Here is a 24,732-nt window from a genome sequence, read left to right as displayed (position 1 = left end):
AATTCTTTGAAATCAAAATTGTTAAATATTGAGCCTTAAAGCCCAAGCGACTTCTTCCTTAGCCCTAGAGCAGGCAATTTCTGGTTCCCATAACGGTTTCGGGTATCCAGATTTTTTTGGCACATTTGGTATTAGCCGATGGGTCCATCTACCCTTAGTGGAGGGGATTTTTTTTTATTATCGTACAAATTGAGCCGAAGGGTCTCAGATTTTCATGAAACTTTTTCCACAGGCAGGGCTCATGGATATATGAATAAAAAAAAAATTGAGAAAAATTCAGGGTCGCCTACACATTACACCGTTAAGCAAAGCTGAAAAAACTGTTTCTTTTCCATTCCAAGGGATTCTTTCTTTTCTATGGAACAAATAAGATTCTTATTATATTTTTCTTTAATTTTATTTATTCAATTATTCAGTACATAACTTACATTTTATCTTAAAACTATCTATTTTTTCAACCGGGAAGATTGCCTTTGGTTGGAAGATTTTCGTTTCTTTGTAGTATTAAGAACAAAGCATGCTGAATTTTCTTGGTTTTCATGTGCATCTGAGAATTCACTCGCAAAAATGCTTCGTTCGTCTTTTGGAATAAATGAATGATATTTTTTTGTTCCAGGAATTGGAACAAGGTTATAAAATCTCTCCTGAAGTAATTTTTCAGCCTCTGAATAGTCATTTTCAGTTGCATAGATGAATTCCCAATCCAGGAAGGAGTTTCCTTTGGCGACGCCAACGAAGATAGTGGTGAAACTTGTTCCTCAAACGCCATTGCTTCTGGAAGATCCGTTACGAGAGCCTTCTGGTCACCGGTAATGGAGCACTTCACGCAAATTTTCATCTTTTCCGTAATCCACCGAACTCCATTCGAATGAAGCTTACTGATGAGGCCTTGGCTGATCGATCGTAGATTTGTCCTTACTGATTTGTGGCCGTCCAGTCCGAAGGGGTTACAGCATAAAGAATTGTATTCGTAATATTGAACTTTGTCCATTTCAACAGCTTCGGGAAAACTTTTTTAACTTTACAAAAAATAATAACGAGGAATATACAGCTGATAGACAACACTTACACTTTCTCACTGCTCTTTGTTAGTTTTTGGTAAACTTATGATTCTCAAGCCATTTCAACGCTTTAAACTTGAATTGGTAAATACCTATTTGTCATATTGTCTACCCATTTATTTAACTGTCAATTTTGTAGTTACCTAACAGGAAAAAATTGCCTACATTCTGATTGAAGAAAACTTTGTTTCTATGTAGTTTCGTTCTTAAGAAATTTTGTTTATGAACTTATAAATTTGTAAAAATATGGTTCAAACAGCTCATCCTAGCAATATTTGATCATGGTTTAGGAACGAAAAATGAGCGCATTGAAAAATATTGTAGGATTGGATCTTATTGATCGCTCTTTTCAAATGTACTTTGTTTGAAAGCTGGAATAGCTAATCGGGTTTTCATTATTTGTTTTCATAAACAGTGAAAAATGTCCTGGGAAACTGATTCCATTTCAAAAATTTCATAGTTTTGAGATAATTTGAGTCCGGTTCGACAAGTCATGATGAGTCTCGAGTCATGATTTTTAAACGAAAAGGCATGTATGGCAAATCTTTGCATTTTTTTTAAATATTTTATTAAAAAATTTCCGCGATTCGGGCATAGATTTTCCAGCTTTTTTTATGAATTTCCCCAACGGTAAAAAATTTTGTGGAAAACTTTTTCCAGTTCATATTTTTTTTTGATTTCTGAGAAAATTTGCTTAAATTTTCATATAAAAACTTTGTTTCTACGATGTTTCGTTCTTGAGTTATGATTTTTCAAAGAAAAGTCTTATATGGCACATCTGGACATTTTTCACAAAATTGGCCATAACTCAAAAACGAAAAAAAAGTGCATTCCAAAAATTTCAGTGATTTAAGCTTATAAAATTACCTTCTCGAAAATATATTTTTGAAAATTTTCCACGAGTTCGGGCATAGCTTTTCCGGCTTTTCTTTACGAATTTTCCCAACGGTGGAAAATTTTGTGGAAAACTTTTTCCAGTTCATATTTTTTTTTGATTTTTGAGAAAATTTGCTTAAATTTTCATATAAAAACTTTGTTTCTACGATGCTTCGTTCTTGAGTTATGATTTTTCAAAGTAAGTAGTGTCAAGGGAAAACAAAAAATTTCCACCTGAGTTTTCCGGAAAAATAGGCGACCCTGAATTTTTCTCAATTTTTTTTATTCATATATCCATGAGCCCTGCCTGTGGAAAAAGTTTCATGAAAATCTGAGATCCTTCGGCCCAAACCCGTACGGTAATAAAAAAAAAATCCCCTGGAGTTATCCCATTCCTGCTGCCAGCTTCTGAGCGTTTCCTCCTTACATGTGTCGCGGACTCCTCTGGTACCCCTTTGGTTGAAGCATTGAACATCTTCCTTGATGATGAACCCGATGGGCGTCATCCCAACTATGATGCACAGGGCCTCTATAGAAACCGTTCGGTATGCACTTGCTACTCTTAAGCACATTATCCTGTACGTGCTTTCCAACCGCTTTAGGTTTCTGCTCGTTCTAAGCGCTTTTTTACCTTAGTATGGATAGCGCCACGCTTGCCAGGAGCTTGCGTTTGCTGGCAATTACAGCAGAGCTGTTAGACATCATCCTCGAAAGCACCGCTATATCCGTAGATGCCCTTTTACAGGCTTATTCAACGTGGCTAGCGAAGCTGAGTCATCGATCATTACGCCAAGATGCCTAAGGGATCGCTTGGACTCTATGGTGCGATCACCTACCGAGATAGGGTGCACGACGTTAGGCATAAATACGTTAGGCATAAAGACGTTAGGCTTAAATACGATAGGCATAATGGACGTTTGGCATAATAGATGTTTGGCATAATGGACGTTAGGCATAATAGACGATAGGCATAATTTTCAAAATGAAAATAGAAATCGTTTACTGGAAAAGTGTATTGACTTTTTTGATAATTTTTTATCCTATCTACATTAACGAGATTTTTAGCCCTGGGCTAGTTCATCTCGGGACTAACAGCTTTACTTCCCTTCCGAAGGAAGTCGTAACTATGACTTTAACGTCATAAGTGACTATCTCGGGGTTGGGATTTGATCTCAGGTCCTCAGCGTGAGTGGCGTGAGTTCTAACTAATAGAGCAAAGCCATGCTGAAGGTATCTTAGTTCGGTTCCTAGTCGATCCAGGATCTTTTCGTTTTCTTCACTTTCTTGGCCATGAAGCATAATCGTGTATCGTTCACAAATGAGAAAGCCAAGAATAAGAACGACGCTGTACATGATCTGTTGCTCATCTTTTGGGTTTGGTTCTACACATATAACTGGCAAACTTTTCATCAGAGATTATCCCTTCTTTTAATTGAAGGCTGTTCTTTATAGTTTTGATGTCAACAAAGTTATTAGAGTTAGTTCTGCTAATGTCTTAATCAGAAAATTTCCCTTCTTCTATAAATAAGCTGTTCTTTCAAGACATTAATGTCATTATTGCTTTTAATATTTCCATCATACATTTTCCCTTCTTTGAATCATAGGCTTTTCTTTATACTTATACGGTTAATTAAATGGTTGGAGGAAAAGACTGTTCGAGAAATCACCTTCTTCCAATATATGTTGATATTTGTATTTTTATTTTTCTAATAGTTTTTGGAATTGTAGATGTAAATATTTCCATCTGAAATTTTCGTTTTGACTTGCTGTTGATTGATTATGAGTAACACTGGGTAATCAAATAAGTTGTTCGAGCTCTATACAATAACATTGGGAATATCATTTTTCTCCCAAATGCACACCATGTTCAATGCTGGATGAATTTGAAATTGACTTTTGTAATTAAAATAAATATCTGATCAAATTTTAATTTTCAAACTCGCAAATATCGAAGAAATTGATTGAAAATCATCGAAAATTGTTTGCACAAGCAGCAAAAAAACCGTTCTCACTACATTTAATTGACGAGCAGACTCGAAGTAGCAATGTAACGCCAAGAAGATAGTTGTCATACTACCAGAAAATTATTGCTGAAGATAATGTCACCAATCATAACATAAATTCTTGACTTGCCTCTCTATTATTGTCTTCAAGGTACTCATTTGCACTATGAGTATTAATATTTATATGGAAGATTTCCCTTCTTTAGAATTAACTCAATTATGTAAGAGAAATATAACAAAAAAATGTCATATACTCATTAAAATAAACATCTTTAGAAACAAATAAGACTTTGATTGCACATCGCAAATTTAAATTGATACTTACAAAAACGGATTGAGCTGGATTTTAGAATGATAACAATAAAAATGACAACCAATTTTCCTCCATATCTGTCATTCGGTTCATGGTCACATTTCATAGCACCGAAAAAAGTCATTTAATACCAGCCAATCAATCCACCCTTTCGTAACGCTTTTTGTATGAACATCGCACTTTTTTATGAACTGTAACACCTTAAGGACAAATACCCACCCCCATCAGCATAATTGAATTTGTAAAAGGGCCCGAAAATTTTTCGATATAAGACGAGTTTCAAATGACACACGCGCAAGTTATTTTATGCCAAACGTCCATTATGCCTAACGTCCTTATGCCTAACGTCTTTATGCTTAATGGGGTATACTCACCGAGATAAGCGCCCGTTGCTCGGACTTGCGGTTGTTGACCACTACCATCTCAGTCTTGTGACATGCCAGTTCTAGTTTCCTAGACATCCATTCCTCAATAATGGAGTGCGCTGCTGTCAACTCTACTTCCTCCATCGATGCACCATAGACCACTTCGGATGACCTCCCGCGGTAATTCGAACGCTTTTCTGCCCCTCCTCTGTGTCGTACAGTAGAATCCTACCATCAAAATAGCTTTCTAGAAGCTTACACAACTGCACCGGTACCTGACGGTGAAGTGCGTGTGCTGTTGCTTTCCAGCTTGTGCTGTTGAACGCATTCTTCACATCCAGAATGACAACCGCGCAGTAACGGATGCCGCTCCTTTTATGCTGGATTGCCACCTCAATTTCTAGAGAAGATCATACTCAGCATGCTAACGAGTCTCAAATAATGCGATCACGGATTGTCGTAAAGGAAGTTCTGATTGCAAAAAAAAACCGTATGGTAAATGTAATTTGAAAGGATATGTTGTCCAAACAGCGCAAAGAGGAAATCGATGTTGGCTAGTGGCAACGATAGACGTGAGAAAGCTTTCAACATGTCTTGTTGGGAGGCTGTTGCCACAGAACTGTAGGAATCCCGGTCCCCGACTGTTAAATGCTTTTTCAAGTACCGAGCCCGATTTACAAGACAAATCTGTGACAGAGGTCGAGCAGAGTCACGTCGCGACTTCTAAAGAGATCCGTATCTGGCAGCCATGGCACATGTTGTATGATGATGTGACGAAACTGACGAATCGGGCCTTGTTTGTAGGCTCTGACTTTGTTACGGGAAGGGTGTCACCAAAGATGGTTAAAAGGAAAAAGATGAACGACTCTTTATCTGCCCATACTCGCAATACAGTCCCATTAGGAAAATTATCATGTCGAGAAAAACGCTTCTAAACATAATACAACATGTTTTAGTTTTTCCGTTGCTGACAGTAATAAATCGTGGTGACATTACTCAACACATTATCATTGCAGTATTATCAAACCTTCAGGAATTAAAATACAGTTAAAATTGTTGTTTTTCATATCTTAATCGAAGAATCAATTCAATGGGACTCGTTATCTGAGTATTTTTCTTGACAAACACAAATATACCCGCATACCAGTCCCAATACGGGGGACTGGCTTACTATGTTTTTACGCCCCATGACACATTCATTTTCAAGTTTATAGTAGATCCACGCTAGATCCCAAGGAATTTTCCTAGCTGCAACTGTTAGTGCTAGTATATTTGGATTACAACAGTCCTTTAAAGTTATTCGGTGTTAACAGTGATCATGTTGAAGACTCTCCAGGATTTCATTTAACTGCAGAACATGTTCCGGTCAACCAATTTAGAAAGTTAATTAAATCCACCACGGAGATGTTGGTTTCAAGCAATGCCACAAAGCAATTTTCAATCAATATGAAGACGGCAAAGCTATTGAAGATTTCTTAGATCTTATCCACAATAATCCTGCTGTATGCCATGAACATCCTTACTTGTTGGTTTTGGAAGTTGCATGTACTGCCCATACTCGCATTACAGTCCCATTTATATAGGAAAACTCATAGAATATGGGACTGTTATGCGAGTATGGGCAGTGTACTTGCTTAGGGTGACATTGGAAGCTCTGGCTGGCCAAACAAAAAACAAACCCTATTTCATGCCATAACAAGGTAAGCCTGCCGGAGAGTCCGGTGATAATGGGCCGGAGTACAATAGTAGTGAGAGTAGCATTGACTTAAAGGGAAGCTATTTTGACTATTTTTGGTTTGGCTCGCAAACACACATTTCGAGTTGAGGTTCTACCACATCGCAACAGAAGTCATTCTGAGAAAACTTCAATACCACGTAAGAATAGATACTTTACAACATGAATAAACATGGTTTGAGTCATTGAAATTTGTATTATTTCTCCCTTTAATAAAAAATAATACGATGCAAGATTATAAAACTTATAACAGGGCTAGGTTCGCTTCAACTTCTTTGTAATTCACTAATGGGACTATTATGCGGGTACTTTCAATATGGGACGCACATGATTTGGTATTTTTTTCGCATTTTGTCCATACAAAAACACAATTTTAAGCATGATATCATAGAATACACTAAAAATAAACACCATTCATGAAATTAACTAAAAAATGGTTAAAATTTGTATGGGACTGTTAAGCGAGTATTGGCAGTTATTTTGTCACATATTTTACCGGCGACACGCTATTCAAGTAAGACTACTGCCATCTGTTAAGTGAAAAGCGCGTAAGCATTGTTTTCGGCTGCTTTCAAATCATCGTGTAATTAAAAAACGATAATAAAAAAGGAAGAAATCAAAACAAACACGCTTAAAAAAGTCACACACAATTGAGAACGACTTACACAAAATCAGGCTCTTATGAACCTACACAAAATTTTGTGTTATTTTTACACATGCCAAAAACATTGCTCCTGTGCTGATTTGTTCTTTTTTTTCTCACATTTCATGGCATTCAGAGCTGAATGACAATATACAACAACTCCGTGTTAGCAATGTATCTTTTTTAGCGTGAATCTCATAAACGAACACTTTGTCATCTGGTGGACACTAGGAGAACGTTACGTATTAGTTTTCTATTGACTCACCAGAGCGGCGCTTTTCGTGTCGCCTTATAAAGACGGGAGTCGGATATCTTTTTCCTTCTAATTGTAACCATCTTTGGTGTCACCGTAGTAGGAAACGTAATCCCATCAAAGCATTTTCAGAAGCACTTTAGCGCGATTGTGATTTCAAGTGAGCTTGAGCTTGATTGACCGCCCGTGGTTTATCGCCAGATCAGCTGCACTTACAAAAGGAATCAACCAGACGACTGCTTGGGACTAACAGACACCCTCAGTGTATGAGTGCTAATGATCTTCTGTTTTTAAGCAACAATGGCGCCTGCCACGTCAGAGTGCCGACCAATGAGAGAAGGGGGAGGAATTGATGATGCAATAAACTGTCTCCTACAGTAGACCGTATGTGTACCACTGCGTCTACGCCAGTTCATGCGGGAAGGTATAGGGCTGGTATAATTTTATGACAAAGAGGCTTGCTGTTTGGATAGCAGACTGCCTATATGGTAAACGTTCCAATATTGGAGGTACTAAGCACAGTTCAACTTCATTTAACCCCTCAAAATTCAAGTAGCGCAATGAATGTACATATTTTTGTTGTAACTGGAAGTAACGACCATTGACTTAATGAGAAAATTGATTTCATCGCAGTAACCATCGGGATGTCAGTTAAAAATAATACCTCCACTATGGACCGATGCACGGGTTCACTATTTGACATTTGTGCGGTGCCATGTTATTTACGTAACCATGGCAACGAGTGAATTCGGCACCGCTCAAACGTCAGATTAGTGAACTCGTGCATCGGTCCATTGGTACACTGTTCCTTTAGTTGAGGTATATTTTTAACTTGTGTTCCTATAGTTGCGATATCCATTGTTTTCTTATGGGATCTTCCATTATAGGAACACTTAACCGCAACTATTGGTACAAGTGAGAAAAGTTTAAGCAGTTTTGATGGTATTTCATCAATTTTGAAGCAATTTGAACGATGTTTTCAGCTGTTTCGTGTATCAATAAGCCAATACAGCGATTGGCGGTGTCGGATCTGCAGCTAATTCAAATAAATGGCACTACCGCAACTATAGGAACACCCACAACTAATGGATCACTTACCCTATATCAGGCGTAAGGAAAGGCGTGCTATAATGATGGAAGAATGGAAGCGTACGGAAACGGTTTCTTGTCCGTCTCTGGTTCTAGCGTTTGCTACGAACGAATAGTTTTGAGTGTAATTGATTAAGAGTGGAAGATAGAAGCACGACGAACGGGACTGGCCTGGGATTAAATCCATGACCTTCTGCTTATGAAACAGTAGCGGTAGCCATTAGACCACCAATCCCGTCTTTGTAAGATCTTGATACTAACGTGCCGAAGATTAAGCGCATTTTGAAGCTAAATTTGAATTTATTATGGATCCGACAGGAATCAAGACCAGTGCTGGGAATTGTAATAATAGTAGGCTTGAATTTCGCGAAAATCACGTGGCTTTCCCAGTACAGTAGTTCAAGTAGCCTATGTTGGGCGCATGAATTTTCTAAATCGTTAGTGTCATTGAAGGCTCTAAATGCGGGAAATGCAGCGGGAAATAGAACATTTTTCTACAGTAATTTTGGGTTGCCCTTAGCAACGGGTGTTTTGCAATTTTCAAGGCTCTTTGCCTACAGCAGCGATAGGCGTGAGTTTCACTGGCTTCGCTGACTGCGATTGGCTTTGTTTGGCTACTGTAGAATGAATTTCAGATTTTTTCCCAACCCTGCTCTGTAGGCGTCACCGCATAGACTAGAATTGGCACTCTCGCATAGGCTATCAAATCATGCCCGTTTTAAACTCTTGATTTCCTTTTTGAGAGCCAACTTTCCATCCTCGGGCTTGGGTCGAGTTACATCGCGCTGCCTTCCGCCCGTCTGGTATTATACTATAGCGAATCGATTGATGATCGCTATGAGTATAACCGTCATCAACGCGCCAGTTCATGGTACCTAAAAGGTTAGGACTACAAAACGTCACGTCGATAATCGATTCTGCACCATTTCTGCGAAAGGTACTCACTGTACCCACATTTGTCAGCTCTACATTTCATGCGGCAAGGGATTCCAACAATAGCTGGCCTCTTTGATTGGTGCAGCGGCTACCCCACTCCACTGCCCATGCATTAAAGCCGCCAGCTATCACTACTGACTGCCGATTAGCTAGTTCGGCTATCATCCTGTCGACCATATGGGAAAATTCCTCAATCGACCACCTTGGGGGCGCGTAACAACTGCAATAGAACACGCCGTTGATTTTTGCTATCGCAAAACCGTCATTTGAGCTAGAGACTACTTCTTGGATTGGGTATCGTCCTGTCGTCCCTATAGCTGCTAGCTGTTGAGACCTATCCGCCACCCAGTTCCCGTTGTTGGCTGGTATGCGGTATTGGTCCGATAATAACACCATGCAGCTGCTGGGCTGCATTACAGTGGTTTAAATGTAACTGTGTTACTTCCGTTTTGGCTGCTCTGCTTGTGCCCGGACATTTGGGTCCACCCGTTAAATGTGCGTTGTCTGCTCTGTCGACACATTTTAGGCACTTAGCGATTTGCTTACAATCGCTTGCCCTGGCAATCGGCAGCCAGATCGCTGCCACTTGGGCAGGCATCCAAAATCTACTGCCTCGCGACAGTATTTCGACGGCTGTCATCACTTGTTTCCTACGACAGCCATATGAATGAACTATCCATGACAGCCTACCATGAGGTGATCATGCGACATGCAACGATACCGTCTTGTACAGCACATGGCAGTTCGATCCCATTGCCTGTTGTGCGCAGTGCTGGGAATGGTAATAGTAGTAGGCTTGAATTTCGCGAAAATCCCGTGGCTCTCTCACTACAGTAGTTTAAAATCGTGATTCTCATCAAGTAGCCACATGTACATGAATTTCTCTAAATCAGTAGTGTCATTGAAGGCTCTAAATGCGGGAAATAGAACATTTTTCTACAGTAATTTTGGGTTGCCCTTAGCAACGGGTGTTTTGCAATTTTCAAGGCTTTTTTGCCTACAGCAGCTATGGGCGTGAGTTTCACTGGCTTCGCTGACTGTTGGCTTTGTTTGACTACTGTAGAGTGAATTTCAGAGTTTTTCCCAACCCTGGTTGTGCGTTGGTTTGCCGAAGACATGCTCGTTTGTTCATTCATAACATGTCTCGTACACCCGAGCGTACTGGCAAAATGAATATGCTGTAGTGGGCTCTCGTGTTATGTATAGTCCATTTTACGACCCGTTTCGTATCAGCTGATCGCTCATTTTATGAATGAAAATTTGACAGAAGGCGGTTGCGTATCGTTTAAAAGTAACAGCAATGTCATCAATGTTGTCGTTTCGCGCAATGTGATAGGGGAAAAGCACCAATTTTTGACCCAGCACTAATTTTCAACTCATTCATACGATTTTGGCCATACTTTGCATGAAAATCTGAAAAGTAGCACAGAATTCTTGTAGGTCGAAAATTAGTGCTTTTCCCCTACGTCACTCTTAAACTTTTTCACACTTATTTGTCTGAATCTTCAAAACGTTTGCTATGCTAAAATCTCGCATACTCTGAGATAACGCCCTAAAAGCCGTAAAATTCCAGCAAACTTCGATGATTTTTTTTTAATTTCCAGAGCGTTTCCTGAAAATATTGTTCATTGAAATTCTCAAAATATAACAAGATAAAGCTCAAGTAATACTAAAACATTAGCTTACTTTGGTAAGAATTGTGCAAGAATGCATATAAAATTTTTCATATCTCTTTCAAAGATTTTTTAAATTATTCAATATAATTAATGTTTATACGACCAGAGACGAAATAAACTACTGGATTCACTGCCCAGAATTTAGCGTCGAGTCATTTAGGAAACATTTTTAAAGTTTCAATGAAATCCATACTCCTGAAAAGTCTATTGTAGACATTGTTTATTCATTTATTTCTCCATAAGTTTTTAAATACGTTTGTCCAATATTTCAAAGGAAATCTATATAAATAAAAATGGAATGGTGTTTGTATGTCACGAAATGGCTTGAGAACGGGTGATTGGACTTACATGATTCTTTCACTGTTGAATTCGTCCAGAGCTCCGACGTGTTTGTGCGAGAAAAAAGTTTAGGAAAGTCTTCGGGGTAGTGGGGAATACGGGAGAATACTAATCTGTCATTTTCTACACGGGACTTGCATGGCGTTTTTCAACAGCCTACTTGATGGCAAGACGAAGTTTGCCGGGACCACTAGTGTTCAATAAATTTTGTTGAAGCGATTTATTAATCATATTTTGTTGCCTCAAAAACAAGGCTCAACGGATTACCTGCTTTGCTCTTATCCACAGTTGATTAGCAGAAGCATTCTCGTTTCATTTTGTATGAGGAAAGGCAAATTTGTCGTAAATGAAAGCGTTAGTCGAAAAAATATTTGGTAGGCGTGATAGTCATTATTATCACGTACAACCGGTACCAAATATCTTTTCAAAAATAGTTCCCAATTTTAAAGAATAATTCGTTAGATGATTTTCGCAATACAAATATTTTTCGCCTTACCTTTTAGCGATTTTTCATACATAAACACTATCGCGTGTGCGTTACTATGCGGTGAGTAGCGAATCAGGCCATGCATGTAACCCATTGTAGAAAATATTCAAAAAAGTGCTCGATCAAATCCTTTAATAATCAAGAATTTGTCGAATATTTTTGCCATCATACAAGAACAATTTAAGAGAATTTTCTTAAAGGAATTACTCAAGATTTTTTATAAAGGAATTGCTCGAAAATACCAAAAGAAGAATTTTAAGGAAATCTTACCAACAGTTAATTAAAAATAGCAAAAGAGAATAAAATACCAAACGTTGTCAATCAATGAAATGGATGTCACGAAAAGTTCTCTACGAATTCAAACATTTATCAGTAAGTTCGGAGCAGTCTTTGGGAGAAACAAAAATCTGGTGTTACAAATCTACCCTATTCCATTGTTTTTCAGTTTTTCACGGGTCTGAGTCATTTGGCATAAAGCCATTTGACATAAGGTCATTTGGCATAACGATCATTTAGCATAATGCTCATTTGGCATCTTATATAATTTTCTGATAATCCTTTTTGGGATTCTATGATAATTTTGCTCAGCATTGAATCAGTTTTTTCTTTGAGATTGTATGGAAATCTGACTTGAGAATCTTGAGAACACCATTAACTAATACCAAATAATCCTGCCCAAAATTCTGTCTGAAACCCACCTAGTATTGTATTATGATACTGATTATTATTAGGAGTTGTTAGGTTTCCATATCTCAGGAATTTTAAATTGATAAATCATTAAACACCTTTTGAGATGCTTCCCAAATAGTATGTTAAAATCGTTCCTTAACTATGAATAGAGCTAATAATTTATGACAGAGGAATGATGGAACTGTGTTTGTAACGCAACATTAGTCCTCTATCGCTATTTGTTTATGACTATGATTGTTTTTCTAGATACTGTGACTCTCGTTTCTGGAGTTACTAAATATGGATCTCCAAAAAAATTCAAAGGTGCGTCACGCTTTCTGGCGTTTCGCGGGACAACGCAATTTTCAACATGAAATTACTGCGTCGAATCTAATTGTTTGACTAAACTGAGTAATTAGGTTTAGACCTAAAATGTTTGTAGAATGCAAATCCAATACGAATAATTTTTAATTGGGAACGAGATCTGACAGGGTGTCCCGCGTTTGGTGAGACATATAAGGTCGCTTTACTCTTTGAGGACAGCCGAGCCCTCCGCTGCCTCCGTGATTTCATCCAGATTTTTACACTGGAGAGTCGCTTCTGCAGTCAAGGATCGCACATCAACCTCGTCGCCATGTATTTTTTGTGCTGGTTGCTTATAAGCTGCACTTTTTTGCTTGGCGTCTTTCTTTAAGGCTAGGAATATTTCATCAATCCTAATCCGCCTTATGCTCCGCACATCTGCGCCCAATGGCCTCCTCTGTTTGATGACGAGGAACTCGCCTAAGTTCCTACGTTTCGCTGTTTTCGGTTTTAGATTCTCCATAGCCGGCGTTTTAGGTTTTTTCCTGTCTTTCTTCTTTCCGACTCTTATCCACGGGTTGCTATTGTTCCTGCAGAAGCACTGCCTGGTTCGGCCTATCTCGTGGCTTCATTTTTTTAGCTTTCTTGGCTTTGGACGTGTTGGCCTCTCCTCTGTTGCCATGTCCTCTTGATCGCGGAGCTCGGGTCGTGTCAGCTTTTCCGCTCTGGAGGACACGGAAGACACTTTCCCTTAGAAAAAATATGCGTCACGCGAAAAGATACAGCAGCTATAGATGGACAATACGAGGATCCTTCCTCCACAACAGCGTAAGGAGTATCGGACAAAAACTGACTAGATGAACTCCACTAGGAATTTTCGAGTAGCAGTAAAGCGCTGACAGAATCTGTTGCAAATAGCAGAAAGAGTAGAGAGTGTGGCCAAAGCGAACCACACGTTAGCGGCAATTCAGACGGAGCAATTCGGACAAGCCACGCCTGTTTCCGCGAAAGAGAAACACAGATCCTCACCAGAAGGATATAGTAAACCAAAGGATTTTATGTTCAACCAGATGGTTTTCATACATCAAATTTAAGCGAAAGGCCGAAATTAAACAAGAACATGAAGAGGATAGCTTAAGCGAAAGTGGATTTAAATAAGAGTAACTTCTAGCGCGGAGTGCAACATTGACAATGCTGCGTGATAGATTTGGCATAGTTGCTAGCTGACTTGACTTATTTTCAAAATGATCAGATTTCATCTCGATGTATTTTAGTCTCTTTAGTGAACTTGAGTGAGGAAGCCTCTCTATGAGTCCTTACGTACTATCAGAACAGCACCAGACTTGTAAAATCTTGTCGCTGACGTGCCGAAGATTAAGCGCACTTTGAAGTTGAATTTATTATGGATCCGACAGGAATCAAGACGAACCTTTCTTAAAAAAATGTTGTTTTTCGGCCTCCGAGCGTCGCGACTAATATTTGAAAAATCCGACTTCTAAAGGTGGCGAGTTGAGGCACGTCGCGAGTGACTTGTACTTACTTACTTATTTGGCTTTACATCAATTATCTTGATAAAGCCTCGCCAACAATATTTCGCCAATTCACTCGGTTCATGGCCGCTTCTCTCCATCCCCGACTGTGACCCACGCTCTCCAGGTCTCCTGGTCAATCCACCTAGCTCGCTGCACCCCACGCCTTCTTGTTCCGACCGGATTGGTAGCGAACACCATCTTTACAGGGTTGTTGTCCGGCATTCTTGCAACATGCCCTGCCCAGCGTATCCTTCCAGCTTTAGCTACCTTCACAATACTGGGTTCGCCGGAGAGTTGAGCGAGCTCGTGGTTCATCCTTCGCCGCTACACGCCGTTCTCCTGTACGCCGCAGAAGATCGTCCTTAGCACTCGGCGTTTGAAAACCCCAAGAGCTTGCAAGTCCTCCTCGAGCATAGTCCACGCCTCATGCCCATAGAGGATTACCGGTCTTATGAGCGTTTTGTACATCGTGCATTTGGTGCGGGGGTGAGTCTTTCTTGACCGCTGTTTCTTCTGGAACCCATAGTAGGCACGACTTCCGCTGATGATGCGCCTTCGTATTTCCCGACTAACATTGTTGTCAGACGAACTCGTCCATCACCTCGAAGGTATCTTCGTCTATCGTAACATTGCTTCCTAGGCGAGCCCTCTCGCGCTCAGTTCCGCCAACCAGCATGTACTTTATTTTCGACGCATTCACCATTAGCCCGACGCTTGTTGCTTCGCGTTTCAGGCGGGTGAACAAATCTGCCACTGTTTCAAATTTTTTCCCAATAATATCCATGTCGTCCGCGAAGCAATCAAATTGTCCGGATCTCGTTAAAATCGTGCCTCGACTGTTAAGTCCGGCTCTCCGCATGACACCTTCAAGCGCAATATTGAACAACAGGCACGAAAGTCCGTCGCCGAGACTCGAACGAACTGGAGTGTTCCCCGAGATCTTGTGAGCTTCCCGGGAAAGCTGTTCTCGTCCATGATTTTCCATAGCACTACGCGGTCGATACTATCGTATGCCGCCTTGAAATCGATGAACAAATGGTGCGTAGGGACCTGGTACTCACGGCATTTCTGGAGGATTTGCCGCACGGAAAAGATCTGGTCCGTTGTCGAGCGGCCGTCGATGAAACCTGTTTGATAACTTCCCACGAACTCGTTTGCTATAGGTGATAGACGACGGAAGAGAATCTGGGATAGCACTTTATAGGCGGCGTTTAGGATGGTGATTGCACGATAATTTTCACACTCCAGTTTGTCGCCCTTAGGGCATATAACGCCTTGCTTCCACTCCTGCGGTAGCTGTTCCGTTTCCCAGATTCTGACTATCAGCCGATGCAGACAAGCGGCCAACCTGTCCGGGCCCATCTTGATGAGCTCGGCTCCGATACCATCCTTGCCAGCGGCCTTGTTGTTCTTGAGCTGTTGAATGGCATCCCTAACTTCCCCCATCGTGGGAGCTGGTTGGTTTCCGCTATCCGCTGTGCTGACGCAGCCATCGCCTTCGCTGTCCTGACCTTCTGTGGCTGTGTTCTCTGCGCCATTCAGATGTTCATCGTAGTGCTGCTTCCACCTTTCGATCACCTCGCGTCCGTCCGTCAAGATGCTCCCATCCTTATCCCGGCACATCTCAGCTCGCGACACGAAGCCTTTGCGAGTGACTTGTGTGCTGTCCAATGATTCGTAAGTCTCACCAAAACCAAACTGCTCTTCAACTAATGAGTAGATTCAGCTAGATCACCTTTTCGTGATGTGTTACGGGGTAAAGATCTGCCTAGTCCTAGTCCTAGCCCCGACTGCTTTAAACGAAGAGGACAGGATGTTATAATAATCAAAGGAACACCTATTAGTCTTTGTTACACCTTGAGCCTTGTTAAAAGTGACAAGTCTCGGTTTTCGAGTTGCCGAGAAAGATCTTGAGACAAGGAAAAAAATGAGTCGAATTCAACAATTTTTTTCCAATATTTTATTTATTGAGTTCTCTAGTTTGAAGGTTAAGGACTAGGATTCTGATGCTTGGACAATATCGGTATCAATTCTTGACTTTATCAAGGACACTGATTTTGACTGACAAAAGGTCTGTGGATAGTGTACCCACCACACTCTTTGGGAGGAACCTTTCAATCAGAATCATTTCCTGTGGTAAAGTTAGGAATAATCTCGTTGTCAGCACAGACACAGAAATGCAGGTCCATCTAATGTGCTTTAATATCCCGGACCCAATGGTCCTGGAAGTTATGTATGATAATCAGAGCTGCTTTTCCGGCTTTTTCCGGTGAAATTAACTTAAAACCGTAGCATTTACCTTAGACGACGGAGCTAGTGTAGAACACACGCCTCTAACCCCGAGGACCAGGGATCGAATCCCATCCCCGAGCTATTTACATATAACGTAACATTTATAGTGACGACCGCCTTCGGAAGGGAAGTAGAGTGGTTGGTCCCGAGATGAAATAGCCCAGGGCCAAAAATCTCGTTAATAAAGATAGAAAAAGAAGCCGTAGCATTTACCGAACGTTGCTATTCGGCATTCATTTCGGTCATCATCAGCGATTCATGCTATCTAGCAAATCCTACATCCTCATCTATCTGTTTTAGGCAGCGTTCATTTATTACGTAACGCTGAAATTGGAAATTTTCGACCCCCTTCCGTAACGCTTTTTGTATGGAAAATTTCAATTTTTTTTAGAGCACAAATCATCGCGGAAAACTATTTGAAGTATTCGAAGAAAAAATAAAGTATGCATTTTGGAGGAAAATCTGCGATTCTTAAAAAAATCTATTTCTAGCATTTCTAAAAAAAATTCAACAACTTTTAGAGAAACTTTTGGAGATGTGATAAATGTAATTATTGGAGAAATACTCGCGTTAGTTTATGGAGGAATAATGTAAGATTTCCTGAAATAGTATCTCCTGGTATGAAAAAAATATGTGTAGAGAAAGATTTTGAGAAGCTTGTGAGGAAATCATAGAAGTTTTTCTCGAGGATTATCGAAAAAATACTTGGAAAAATACGTTTAAAAATTCTTAGAGGGAAACCACTGCTGAATCCTTTAAAGCAATTCTCCGAGAAAGTTCTTTGGAAATGCCTGGAATTTCACCTGGAAAAATAGTTCTCCAAATGTCTGGAGGACCTTTTTAGTCTAAAAAAAATACGGTGGATCTTTAAAGTTTGCGTGTAATATAAAATGTTGGTAAACTCAGGTAGCGGAAGGTATCATAATTTTCGTTTATATCTTAAATTTGTAATTTCATTTCTGAGGTAGTCCAGTATCTAATTTTTGCGTTTGCGCAGATGATCTTGCGTAGACGAAATCTGGGAAAATCAGGATTTTCTGGGTATTTACTCAGGTTTTACTATTTTTTAATTCGAATCTTCTTCTTGGCATTAACGTCCCCACTGGGACAGAGTCAGCTACTCAGCGTAGTGTTCTTATGAGCACTTCCACAGTTGTTAACTGAGAGCTTTCTTTGCCAAAGTTGCCATTTTTGCATTCGTATATCGTGTGGCAGGTACGATGATACTCTATGCCCAGGGAAATCAAGGAAATTTCCATTACGAAAAGATCCTGGACCGACCGGGAATTGAACCCAAACACCTTCAGCATGGCTTTGCTTGGTAGCCGCGGACTTTAACCACTCGGCTAAGGAAGGCCCCAATATTTAATACGAATCATACCAGCTTAAAAAACACCTCTAGAAAATTATCTAACAGATGTTTTTAAGTAAAATAAAAGCTTTTTCTTACTTTACTCATACGTCCTATAACTTTTGATATACATTATGCAAAAATTTCGGATATGTATCTTCTTGTTACGATATACGGTTACGGTTCAAAAAAAAACGAAATAAAGACCTTCATGTTCCTTTTTAGTTGCTCTTTATTTCGAACATGTCTCAAGTTAATCAATTCAGTGGTCTGGAATTTTTCTGAAAAAGGATAGAGAAGGTCAGGGAATTTTATTTTCAAAATTGAGTCGACACCCTGTGCTTAAGGATAACTTCATAAATTAATCCAGAGATTTCTCCAAGAATTTCTTAGGGTCCTTTAAAATTTTCATTCAGAATTTCTTCAAGAGCTGCTCCGCCAGAAATTTCCTTAAGAATCAATTAGAACTACTCCAGGGATTCTTTCAAGGTCTTCCCAACAGATTTTTCCAGAAATTTCCAAACAAAGTTCTCGAAGAATTTATCCAAAAGTTCTTGCAGGAATTTACCCAGTAAACTGCCAAGGAAATTATTGGAAAATAGGGATCTGGTCAGTGAGGGGTTTCTAAAGAAAATCCCTAAGTGATTACTGATGAGACTTCTGATGATATAAATGATACACTATCGCAGAAGAGAATTTCTTCGAAATAATTGCTAGAATTATCATAAGAAAAAAAATTGAAGCGAAACTTAGAATAATATCCTGCGAATTTTCTGGAGGGATCCACGAAAAGTTTCGGACGGAATTCTTAGAATAATCTATGTAGGAATTATTGAATGAACTTTCAAAGAACATATTTAAAAAATATTTCAAAATCTTTGGGCTAAATAGCTGGAGAAGTCCTTGAATGAAATCCTGGAAACATTCCTAGGAGCTTCTGGAATAATTATTAAAGTAATATCTTTAACATTTGAATAACCCTTTGTGGACATTCCAAGGGAAATTCCCGTAGTATGAAACATATCGTAGTGTAACAACTAGAGGAATTGTTAGAAAAAATATTCGAGAAATAACTATAGGAAATCAAAACAAAAAACGCTGGGTGAATTTTTGGGGAATCCTTTGGAAAATTACTGCATGTATCAGCGTAAAATTGCTCAAGAACCTCCTAGAACTAAGCCTGGATAAATTTATTTAAAAATCTCTAGAGGAATCACGGGAATAGTTTTAGGACTAAAATGTGGAGTTTGGATTATCGATGAAGAGGAATCACCCTCCACATGATGCATACACAATTTACCCAGGCAAGTGTCGATTCGCAAGTGACAGAAAGAATATGCTCAATGCATCAGACCGCTTGCTGCGATCAATTATAATGCCACTACCCAACACATTGCAATCTATGTCTCACATAAAACTAAATTGCCTTAGAGTATTTATCGAGGAATCTTTTGATGTCTTTTCGGAGAGATCCCTGGAGAATTATCTGAATGTGTTCCAGAAGAAACCTCTGCAGAATCCCCAACTCTCACAGCAATCTTTGAAGCCTCAAAAATGTATACAAGTATTCACTCTGTATGACCATTTTGCTTTAAAACAGGCTCTAGAGACATTCCATTAAATGAATAAACCTCTTACAGAATTGCATTGAAATAGTGCCCATGTCATTTAAAACAGACCTGCGATCTCATCGTTGTAACTTTCCGTTGCCCGTCATTGATGGCCTGCTTGAATTGGAGAGTCAGCAAAAAGGAGAATATCCAAGACGATCGTCAATTGCTTACACAATTGCAACGAAATATTTAGGCGGAGAAGTGGATGGGCTATCGTCTGACAGCTTGCGCTGTTGAACATATTCTGCTAGTTATTACCCTAACTGCGAAGCATAGGATACATTTTTCACTGTGTAGTGCCACCTCGGCTGTCTAGACGGTATACTAGATAGCGTCCAGTGTAGATTAACCTATTCTGGATCCGTAATGGTTGCTATGAGTATACCCGTCATCGACACTTCAATTAAAGTTTCTTGGAAGACTGGGCCTACAGAACATCATTTCAATAATCAATTTTGTATCATTCATATGGAAGTTGGTTGTTGCCTAATTCTACGTTTAGCGCGGCCAGAGTCTGTCAACCCTACACCCTACCCTACCCGAGAAGGACTCACAAGCCTTACGCTTGGCATGACTTACGAGCTTTTAAGGGTCGTACCATGGCTTCATCATATTCCTGCATTACGGTGCGAACTGGCATACGTAACTTCAGAAGACTAGTCCTCAGATCTTGGCTAGTCTTGAACACACGAAGATGCTCAATCATGAACTGATAAAGTACTTCCTATTCTTATTCTGTGTGCGAGTCAGCCCTGGGCCATACATTGCTTCGTCTTTCGTTTTCATTATCACCTCCTACATTGGTCCTAACGGTCCTAACGATGATTATCTCTTCAATGAAAGAGGTCATGCAAGGGTTGACATAGTCTTTTATGGGGTACTATATTCAAAAGCGAATTTGCGCAATACAGCTATGGATATCAGATCCTATTCCTGTCCAGTTCTCTCAACCAAACGGCGAGTTGGAAACGTGCTCTAAGATCTATCCTGGTTCTATTAAGCTATGAACCGATTCGCCGTTTTAGGTTGGTGTCGCCCCAGATATCAAGACAAAGAACACGAAATCGTATCTTGATGCGGTTGAAGGTGCATCGAGCGAGCCACCGGAATCAATTTTATCAAGGATACTTGTAATCTCTATAACAAAAACCCAAACATCGAAATACCAAGATTCGGCTGTAAGAATCTGAAAGTTTCTTGCAAATTGTTCTAGTCAAACTCGTTTTAATGTAATGATTACCTATATCTCTAATAAAGCAAAAAGCAATTGAAAAAATATTATAAAACGAGCTCACCATGAAATTTAGAGGCTTCAGTTCATCGATATGGGATTTATTTTGAAATTGTCCATCAACTATGTGGCCATGTTTTTGGAACCTCACATACCTTCCCCCTTAAAGTCTTATAAAATTTTCATACTTTGGACACCTTATCCGACCTTGTAGACTCTTTCTTCCAATGTTCTTCCCAAACTAACGTTTCCACATTCTCTATTTCTGCAGGGCGGCAAAATCCCGGTGCGTTGGACGGCCCCGGAAGCGATAGCATTTAGGAAGTTCACGTCCGCCTCGGACGTGTGGTCCTACGGCGTGGTGCTGTGGGAGGTGATGTCGTACGGCGAGCGGCCGTACTGGAACTGGTCGAATCAGGATGTGATAAAGAGCATCGAGAAGGGCTACCGGTTGCCGGCCCCGATGGACTGCCCGGAGGCGCTCTACCAGCTGATGCTGGACTGCTGGCAGAAACAGCGGACGCACAGGCCCACCTTCGCGAGCATTACGCAAACGCTGGACAATCTGGCGCGGCAACCCCAGGTGCTGCTCACGACGCGGAACTCACCGGACAATCCGGTGGCCCGGATGGGGAACGATATTAGCGACGAGATGCTGGCCGCTCAGCAGCGGAATATGCTCGGAATGGGAACGACCGAACGGATATTGAACAATAGTTCCGGCGCTGGAGGCGTCGGAAGTAGCATGACCATGAGCGCGGCCGGTATGGGCACGCTCGGATCGACGGTCGGTGGACTCAGCAATACGGGAACCATGTCCGGAACGGGCACTGCTGGAGCGGTGTTCATCAGCACGGATCAGTGGCTGGAGAGCATCAAGATGTCGAGGTATTCGCAGCATTTCAAGGAAGCCGGCCTGGTGACGGCCCAGCAGGTGAGTTATCTGTGATCTGGACGGGGGTGCTTTACGTTTCGGCTGGGAATCGAAATTTTTGACTCGCTTTGACGAAGACAAACTGACTGATCCATAAACCAATTCTTGCTCTATCGTCTCAGATATCCCGGTTAACCGCTCAGCAGCTGTCCGACATGGGCATCACGCTGGTTGGGCACCAGAAAAAGATTCTACACCAAGCGCGACAGATAGATACCATAATTTAAGCGATCGGAAGCGATTGCGCACAGATTGCAACAACCCATTCCACAAAAACTCACAGAAAAAAAAAACAAACGGACATTCTCTTTCCCCTCCCCGATAACTACTGAGAAGAGCGGACTTGAGAGATTCACACGACACATCACAAACTACCTACCGAGCTCGAGTTCGTTACCAATCTGATGGTAATCGAAAGTCGTCAACGATCCCAGTTCAGAGCAAAGCTGTTTGTTTCAGTGTATAATTTATATTTAAAACTTACCATAGGCTCAAACTGTTTAAGTTCATTCCCATCCATCACCCCCGTGTCAATAGTAGATATGATTGTTTTAGTGAGAGAGAGAGCATGAATAGCGATGAAACTAAAAACCAGTGCCACACAATTTGGCAGAAGAGGAGACTGCTTAGAAAAAAAAACTGAAACCTGTATAAACATGTTTATAATCGTCTTACTGCCTAAGTTTGTTTGAGCGATGTTAATTGAGAACAGAAAGAGTTAGGATAGGTTTTAGGTTTTCTTTCCCCCGAATCGAATGATGATTGACAGTGCAAAGAAGAGAACTGAAAAAGATGCATTTTTTGTTACAAATTGCAGTAGGCATTTGTATCGTTTTCCACTAGTTTTTTTCGCCCAGTGTAGCAGCTGTATATGTTCCATTTAACCCCTTATTCCGAAGTGATAGTTACTTAATAGACTTCTTTGACTGCGTTTTGAGCTGAAAAAAGGGGCGACCAGGCATGAGTAAACAACCGAATAGGGAAACGGATGGAAATATGTGATTTTTTTTATACAAATAGCAATAGGTAGAAGGTGGAGTTGGAGAGAACGAAAAAAAACCGCAATCATCACAGAAACCACACAAACTGATATTATCGATGATAACTTTAACTGTTGGTAAGAAAGAGAGAAGAAACTCTGAATCGAGTGAAACGACAACGATACGGGATTACGTGAAAGACAGTGAGAATCATTCTAGCATTTTTTTTTTAGTTTTTTGTTTTATAGAAAAGTAAGCGCAGCTCTGATGTCGTACGAGAGAGACAGGGCTTTGGAAAGGACTGTGTATAATAGATTTTATCTTTTTTTTTATTTGGATCTGAAGATTGTAACGTTTAGTTCCGTTTTTACCCTAATTTTATGTTCAAATCAGTCATCTATCCTACTTTTGTGAATATGTGTATTTTCACGATACTTTCCTTATTTTATTGCTAGTTAGTTAGCTAGTTATGCTGTTTATGTCTAATTTAATCAAACCGGATTGCAGACGATGGGTAAGCTTTATTTTTGGTAAAATTTAGCGCTCTACCTTTTGTTTGGGAAATAAAAACGAAAAGTGAGATTAGGAGTGCCGTTTTTCTTTTATTTGCTTTATTCATCTTTTTATTTTTTTTCCTTTAGTTGGTAGTATAAGAAAGAAATGTATCCTTGAGTTATATTCCTTACAGAGCGGTAAGTTGATCATGATTAAAATTTGGATTTTTTCAACATAATATTTGCTGGGACCTTTTGATTTATGATTTGTCTTCAAAAATGATTGAAAACGGCAATTTTCTACCGTGTATTTCATTCGCTGCATACCTCAAGGCGTTAATTGCATACTTAACCCTCTAATACCCAAATTTTTATTTTCGATTTAAGTATAATTTTTCGTTATCTAAAATCGTTCTAAACACGTTTTGGGCATTTATTTATTTTTATTCGCAAATTTTTAAATTTTGGTTTTTGATTTTTATAATTTTTATTTTTGAACATCTCTAGCTTTTTTCATTTTTTTCTTGAAGCCTTTTCTAGTTGTTGTTGTTTGACAATAATAAAAATTTAAATTGTTACGGTATTTTTAAAAATATTAAATTTTTATTTTTTTTTTTCGGAGCGTATTTTATTTTCCGTGTAACTAACGGAAAAACAGGTTTGAAATGATTTTAATACCACCAGGCTCTTCTTTTGTGATAGATTAATCGTAGAAAAATATAAAAGGTACGATTTTTTATATTACACGTTAAATGAAGCCCAGGCATTTGTAGGTTATATAAGAATGCAATTTTTCAAACAATTTCTAAAAATACAAAAAAGTTTCAAAAGTCATAAAAAACTTTTCTTATATGCGTGTTATGAGTCAAGGTTTAAGCCAAAAATAAAATCATTTTGATTTCCGAGCTACGAAAAAATACACAAAATTCCAAAGTGTATCCCGTCTAAAGGCAGGGTTGGGTATTAGAGGGTTAAAGGCATTTAATCATTGTTGAATGATTGAATGCCTGGAAGTATGCACTGAAGCTCTTGATATATGAAAAAAAAAAATGAAATGATAATTCACTAACGCTTAGTATTCACCATTTGTTTGTGTCTACTTATATTCTTAGCACATTCTGCTCAAGGGTTCCTAACAAATCCTGCTAAGCACTTTGAGCAAAACGTGCTTAAGAGTTTGGGTACAATCTGTTGAGATTTCAAGCAAATTCTTCTCAAAATTTTCAGGTCAACAATCTGAGCAAATGTCTATCATTACCAATTTTTCTAGGAATTCTAAATCATTTCTCATGATGCTGGACAGATTACGATCAGGTTTCTAAGCAAAAGCTGATCATATTTCTCAAAACGTCCAACACGGCGTATTGTAAAAACTGTTTCCAAAATCTGTCTGTCCAAAATTTGTCAAGAACGAACAAACCAATTGTAGTAATAGGCATATACCATCAGTGCACCAGTAGCCGCTTATGCCCCTATTATTGCTCACTTTTGTAAACATTGATTTCTCGTTTGAAAATGCAATTCTTTTCAATTCAGTATATCTACTCGCACACATAC

General features: G+C 39.6%; 1 protein-coding gene across 10 annotated transcripts in view; it reads left to right on the top strand.

Annotated features, from left to right (window-relative positions):
* LOC5570397 (ephrin type-B receptor 5) overlaps positions 1-23,269 on the top strand; it is a 383,576-nt gene extending 360,307 nt beyond the window's left edge. For all 10 annotated transcript variants that reach the window (XM_021839083.1, XM_021839081.1, XM_021839080.1 and 7 more), the window contains 2 exons: positions 21,039-21,701; positions 21,824-23,269. In XM_021839083.1, the coding sequence (XP_021694775.1) occupies positions 21,039-21,701; positions 21,824-21,928 (768 nt within the window). In that variant the 3' untranslated portion in view covers positions 21,929-23,269. The remainder of the gene's footprint in view (positions 1-21,038; positions 21,702-21,823) is intronic.
* The last annotated feature ends 1,463 nt before the right edge of the window (positions 23,270-24,732 follow it).

The sequence above is a fragment of the Aedes aegypti genome, chromosome 1 (genome assembly GCF_002204515.2).
Source record: "Aedes aegypti strain LVP_AGWG chromosome 1, AaegL5.0 Primary Assembly, whole genome shotgun sequence".
Classification (NCBI taxonomy): Eukaryota; Metazoa; Arthropoda; class Insecta; order Diptera; family Culicidae; genus Aedes; species Aedes aegypti.
This window is presented reverse-complemented; position numbering and strand designations above follow the sequence as displayed.